This window comes from Sinocyclocheilus rhinocerous, unplaced genomic scaffold (assembly GCF_001515625.1).
Source record: "Sinocyclocheilus rhinocerous isolate Xijiao unplaced genomic scaffold, SAMN03320098_v1.1 scaffold1152, whole genome shotgun sequence".
NCBI classification, from domain to species: domain Eukaryota; kingdom Metazoa; phylum Chordata; class Actinopteri; order Cypriniformes; family Cyprinidae; genus Sinocyclocheilus; species Sinocyclocheilus rhinocerous.
This window is the reverse complement of record NW_015625590.1, coordinates 3,055,471-3,062,281: the sequence shown is the minus strand read 5'-3', so window position 1 is coordinate 3,062,281 and position 6,811 is coordinate 3,055,471. Positions and strand designations below refer to the sequence as shown.

Genomic DNA, 6,811 nt, shown 5'->3' with positions numbered 1-6,811 from the left:
TGCGGAGGAATGTAAATACTGACGAGAATGAATGAGCAAAACTCAACGAGCTCCAGGTAGAAAGTCAAACTAACAAAAACATAAAAACAACTGCGGAGCACGCCACGGAGGCAGCCATCACCGTCGGCGCCATCTCATTGTCCTCATTGTTATGCAAGTATAAAAGGCTGTACTATCTTATATGAAGACACATTTTTTTTTACCATATTATTTTTTATTAAATTCTTTGATGCGCTTCTGCTTGAAGGTTAACTAATGGCTTTTAATGATCAGCTAGTTGTTCTATTTCTCTCTCTCTCTCTATTATAAAAATAATAATAATAATAGTATTTATTTATGTTTTGTTTTATTTTCCACAGGTTCTTTCATTTGTGCCAACGAAATCCTCCGTTTTAGATGTTAATTTGATTTTTCTTTTTTGTTTTCCCCTCTTTGATTAGAGTGCCAGCATTGTCTGGTGCATTAGGTGTTAGGCAGTTTGCATGATAAAAACACTCTTGAAAAAATTGTATCTATATATTCATCCCCTCTACAGCACCGTTACTATATCCATAGATATGCAGATGGATGTTTTTGGCCATTGTGTGACGTCTCACTGTTTTTTGAGCATCCTGCAATGAACAATGCACTTTTAAGATGCTGTGACAAGTTAAATTAGTCCAACTTTTAAAAATGCTAGATGAGCAGTTGTCAGATTTGACTATATTGTGTGTTATAGCCGGCTCATTGTATTGGCCAATCAGAATCCATGACTGGAGCCATCTAGCCTTTTTTTGACATCAGAATATTAGTCAAAAGACCAGAGTCAACCCCTTGTTTTCACAGGAGCTGTGTTACATTAGTAGCAGAGCCAATAGCACTATGCACTATACGTTTTATTGCCAAACTGTATGTTAATGCTAATCTATGATGCATGATATAATCACTTCTTGTGAAGCGGCAGACAGTCGGTCGAATTAAGAGTCAGACGCAGCAAATCATTAGTGGTTGCTTTCAAAGCCAATTGTTTTGTCAATGAAGCACAGGCTATTGATCATCTTCATTTACATGGAGTGCTCGATCAGCTCCGCGTCAGTGTCAATAATCTGGCCTCTTTGGTTCCAGTTTTGTCTGTAGTTAGGCTCCTGACATCCTTAATTTATTACTGAGGTTTGAGCAACTTATGTACACTTAGCCACGGCTCCAATAGAATACCTGACTTGTTAGATTGGTATTCTGTCTGATGTAGCCCCACTGGGTTGGGCAGTGCTGATGCCATGCTTATTACCACAAGACTAATATCCTGTGGAAAGCAAAGTGCCCAGCACAGCGTCTTACCAGAAACATTCTGTTAAGATGGTTAATATGGCAGGCCAGGCTGTGCCAGCTGAGTGCAGAACACCTAAAGAGGATTAATATCTGCCTTTATCACAAGCAGCAGCCACTGCTTTCACTTAACTCCTATCTCCTTGATGAAGGTAGAGAGGAAATAACTACACACGAGTTAGAAAGTGTGAGAAAGCTTTCTATGAGAAAGTGGAACTTGATCTTGTAATGCGTTTTGGGAACTTAAACATTGGGTTTTGTGTTCATAAATAAAAATGTTCTAGCCTTTTTTGTTTTGTTTCAGTTTTATTAAAAAAAATTTTTTTCTTTGCTTTGCTTTTTATTATTTTATTTTTGTTGTTTTTTTCTTTGCTTTGCTGTGCTTTGTTTTTGTGTGTGTTTTTTGTTTTTTTGTTTTGCTTTTAGTTTTCAAAAGTTTGGGTAAGATAAAAAAAAAATGTTTTGAAAGAAGTCTCTTGACTTCTCTTGGCTCACCAAGGCTGCATTTACTTAAATCATACAGTAAAAAAAAAAAGGTAATATTGTGAAATATTAGGATTCAAAATAAATGTTTTCTGTTTTAATATATCTTAATTGTAATTTATTCCTATGATGGCAAAACTGAATTTTTAGCAGCCATTACTCCAGTCTTGTTGTCACATGATCCTTAAGAAATTATTCTGTCACTTTTGATCAAATGCATCTTTTGTTTTGCTTTTAGTTTTCAAAAGTTTGGGTAAGATAAAAAAAAAATGTTTTGAAAGAAGTCTCTTGACTTCTCTTGGCTCACCAAGGCTGCATTTACTTAAATCATACAGTAAAAAAAAAAGGTAATATTGTGAAATATTAGGATTCAAAATAAATGTTTTCTGTTTTAATATATCTTAATTGTAATTTATTCCTATGATGGCAAAACTGAATTTTTAGCAGCCATTACTCCAGTCTTGTTGTCACATGATCCTTAAGAAATTATTCTGTCACTTTTGATCAATTTAATGCATCTTGCTCAAAAGTAATTATTCACACTCATTTCCTTGATTCTTTTACATTAATTTATAAATATGTAAAATAATAAAATAATATGGTTAAGTATTGAGACTATTTCGACTAACTAATCACTGCTCTGTCTGTCTTTTGCAGGACAATTCCCCCTTATTGTTGTGTGGATCTTTATTCCTTGAGGACAGGAGAGATGGTCAAGTCCATACAGTTTAAAACGCCCATCTATGATCTGCATTGCAACAAAAGGTTCATTTACACACATTTTATCCTGCATTTTACCTTGTAATCATTTTAAATACAGCATTAGGCTAATGTACGCTTATATATATATTTTTCCAATGCAATCTCCATCCCTCGATGACCAAAGGATCCTCGTCGTTAGTCTTCAAGAAAAGATCGCTGCATTTGACAGCTGCACCTTTATGAAAAAGTTCTTTGTCACAAGTAAGTGCTTCACGTTATAGATGTGTCTGCTGAACTTGACCCTTCTTGACCTTCTGTAGTCTCCAACGCAACTTTTCTCTGCCTCTTTGATCTGCTGCTTGGCAAAACAGGAAACCTAGTCTTGATTAATCCTCTTTGCACACTGACTTCATTAAACCCACAAAACCCTCATACGTGCTGTCACACCAACAGAGACGTTTTTCCCTGTGTCACTCCTCACGGCTATACGATATCAAAGCTCATCCACAATTCCACAGGCCTGCTTGTTTACACAAATGGCTTTTGTTTTATAATGTGTCAGAGCTGGGCATTACCAGAAACGTCTGTGTCAAACTTCCATTGCTCACCGTAAACAATAACAAACAAATGCATATTGTCACTCAGCCCAGCTCTAGCACATAAAGAGCCATTTCCTCTCCTCCAGGCCGGACCACGGGCGAAATCCGAATGGCTTTTTTGCACGCTTGAAGGAGATGCTGTTCATAAGGTCCCAACTCTCATGTGTGTGACTGGTCTCTGGGTATGGTTTCAGAAGAATAAACTGTCCATGTCACAATGTGAAACCAGGCCTCCTGCTGCCCACTTAAGCAATCGTCTGTTGTAAATTGCCATTAGTGTTGTTTTAATGGCTCTCATTATCTATCCGACTTCCCTGTCAACGTCTGCGCCACAGGAAACGGGCATGGTCAATAACCCTTTACATCATTAATCGCTTCTCTAAAGCTTCCCCAACATAGGAAGAACAAGACTAGACTTATTTTTTAAAGCGACAGACTGAAGACCAGAGTTATTATAGTTAACCAAAAAGAAAAAGAAAAAAAAAGAAACTATAAAAAACTTCTTTAAGTTAATTTCTGAAATGTAAATCATTTTTTAAACGTTTTAACATGCTGCTAATTATAATTCAAAGCAAAGCTCATACATTTGGATTTGTGCCAAATGAGAGAGGTACGTGAGCCCAAGTGTATTTGTATAGCGCATTTCTCACACACTGGTAGATTTAGTTTTGCTTTAAATAAATTTGTTTAGACTTGGCTTTTATAACAAATGTTGTTTATAATGAATGCCACTATAATTTATGTTTGTTTTATACTTATATTTTTAATAATCCCTCTTCTTTTCTGAATACCGTTAAATTGAAAGGATTTGTTGTGGCGTGAGGGGAGCTAAAATACATGCTTATAGTGTTTATGATGTAATGTTTGTAAATGTTTAATTTTGTTACATTTCAGTATTTTTACATTTATTTCTCAATATAATGATAAAAGATGTGTTTGATGTAAGATGTTTTTTTTCTCTTAATGCATTTTTCCAGAAAATACAGTACTTGAAATAATGTAAATGTTAACTGAAAAATAAATATTTCAGCTAGTTGCCAAGGCAACATTTCTAATTTTCAATTAGAAAAAATTCAACCAAAATTAAAACAGAAATAAATTAATAAAAACTAATAAAATGCCAAAAACACATGAGGAAAAATTACTAAAACTAACTGAAAGTAAAATGAAAACAGAAAATAGCTTAATTCAAATTAATTCAGAAATTAACTAATTCAAAATAATTATAAAATCTATAATAGTATCTCAGTGATACTAAAATAACACTTCCAAAGACATCGAACAATACAAACTATGAAGCCTGTTCGTTTTTTCTCATTACTTTTATGTTATTTGGGGTGGAAGCGTTGAATGAGGTCTTCTCTTTCTGACTGTGAGATCACAAAACAATGGTGAAAATCCCCCAAGCCCAGCTCACAGGATGTGTTAAACATATGTTATCTTACTGCATTGGCTCCCTCCACTTTGGAAAGGCACAAAAGGCTTTTGCATTACTGCACTTGTGGCTTACCTCAGGCCCCATTCACCCGAGTTTCAGATCCTGACTCAACACCCTAAATTACTGTCTGCAAATATTTTATATTCACTCCATGCTATAAATTATTGTCAGAGCACTTCACACTGTGATATGCACTTGCATAACCTTTCTGTGTACAAAGACAGAGAAAGATGTTTGGTATTTCTGTGCTTATTTATTAGCTTTAAGTTTAATAATAAGTTTAATAATCTGATTTGCATTTGCTTGCATGTTTGCCCTGTTTGTATGTGATGTACAGCTACATTATCATGGCATGTGGGACTGATACGGATTCTGTCTGTATTGCTCTCATGGGTCAATCTGTCTGGCAGTTAATAAGCTGAGGAGCCATCATACTGTCACAAAATGCCATAACCCTTATTTAACCTCTGGTATTACTCCAACCCTAAGCTCTAGTAAAACACATTCTTGGGTGAGATGCTGCTATGATGGATTATTTATGTGTTCTTTGTGCTGTTATTTAGTTTATCTCTTATATCGGTGTGTTTTCCTTTGTGTTGCAGGCTGCTACCCCTGTCCTGGGCCCAACCTAAACCCCATAGCTCTGGGAAGCCGGTGGTTGGCCTATGCTGAGAACAAGGTAGTACAAACACCCAGTATTTTAAACCACTCCAGATGCACCCAAATACTTTTTTTTTTTTTTTTTTTTTTAAGAAAGACAACAACTATATTTAATTTATATTATTTTATCTGTAGTACATTTTGTTGTGCTCCTTCCAGATTTTTTTAAACACAAGAACATGCTCTTGTGAACCCCTAACACCTAATAGTCAGCCTAAGTGTTCAGGCCTTCCTTTAGACTTCCTTAAGATTTGTTGCTTTGCTTAACCCTAAATCAAACTACAGTCGTCTTATGAATGTTTTTATTTCTTACGAATTGCACATATCATTATAAAGACAATGCGTGTCATATCGATAGGAGCTAACAATATAATGTGACATATTATTATTAAGTAGACCCTTGATTCACCATCATTTATGTAATGGGTGCGGTTTGTTTGCCTTAGAGAGGCCACTTGCTGCCTAATAATGGACAGATGGGACAGTGTGTCTGGGCAAAGGTAATGAGTTTCTGGCCAATGGCAGCTGAAGTGTTGTATAGGTCAGGGACATGGACCCTAGAGGCAGTGCATCGTAGAATGGGGCTGAAGAACTGTTTGTTGTCCTAATGGCATCCTCCTCCTCTTACTCACCGTGCCCGCCTGCAGACGTCCTGGCGCGGGCTGTGACAGGCCTCTGTGGGTTAATGAGTGCTGGGGAGCTGAAAGGTTCTGGATGATAATGTGACTCTGTTTTGTCTCTGTGTGTGTAGCTGATCCGGTGTCATCAGTCCCGTGGTGGGGCCTGTGGAGATAATGCCCAGTCCTACACTGCCACTGTCATCAGTGCTGCTAAAGTGAGTATGCGCTTCTTACCGCTGCCACGACAAGTCACAGTCTTCAACACACGGCACAGTGGCGTCAAAAAGTATTTGCACGCCTAAGCCACAAATAAATGTCAGTTAGATAGAATAAGCACACTTTTATAGTAATGCATTTCTCTCACACACACACACACACACACACACACACACACAAAGGTATTACTTTCAAGTTATCTAACATTAATGGGTTATTTAGGGTAAAAAGTAGTACGTTTTCGAGAAAAAGCATTATTTATTTGCAGATGCCCCATGGTTTGATATTTTGTATCTAATGCAGTGAAATCCATGTATTTTGAGTGGCATTATTGTCCAAATATATTTTGGGGCCACAAGGATGCATTTGTCCACACGTTTGACCAACAAATGCTTTGTCCGAACTTGTGGCATGATTTATGCACAGATGATTTCAGTTGTGTCTTGCTGAGATACTTCTTGTCCTTATGAGCATTATTACTTTTGTTTATAAGATTAAAACCAGCCATTCTTTTGTAAAATCTGACATTTATAACTTAAGGCTTAGGATCCCCACTGCGTTTAAAAATCATTCAACATGGTGATGAAATTATCTGTTCATTACTCGGGCCAAACTTTGTAATGTTTTTTATTTAAAACTGTAGAGCTTCAAGGACATTCAGGATGGTCACCCTTTTATTTTTAAGATATGATTGGCCCAGTGATCCTTGCATCTTGAAAGCTGTGTCACATTAATTTATGATAAGCCTCTTTCCAAGGCAATGAATCAAACCGTACAGATTAAACCTT

At 36.5% G+C, this 6,811-nt stretch overlaps 1 protein-coding gene across 1 annotated transcript in view; it reads left to right on the top strand.

Moving 5' to 3' along the window:
- Nucleotides 1-2,441: 2,441 nt before the first annotated feature.
- LOC107757056 (breast carcinoma-amplified sequence 3) overlaps nucleotides 2,442-6,811 on the top strand; it is a 204,886-nt gene continuing 200,516 nt past the window's right edge. Inside the window, exons 1-4 of the mRNA XM_016574429.1 lie at nucleotides 2,442-2,553; nucleotides 2,675-2,751; nucleotides 5,130-5,206; nucleotides 5,939-6,022. Of these exons, the coding sequence (XP_016429915.1) occupies nucleotides 2,498-2,553; nucleotides 2,675-2,751; nucleotides 5,130-5,206; nucleotides 5,939-6,022 (294 nt within the window). The 5' untranslated portion in view covers nucleotides 2,442-2,497. The remainder of the gene's footprint in view (nucleotides 2,554-2,674; nucleotides 2,752-5,129; nucleotides 5,207-5,938; nucleotides 6,023-6,811) is intronic.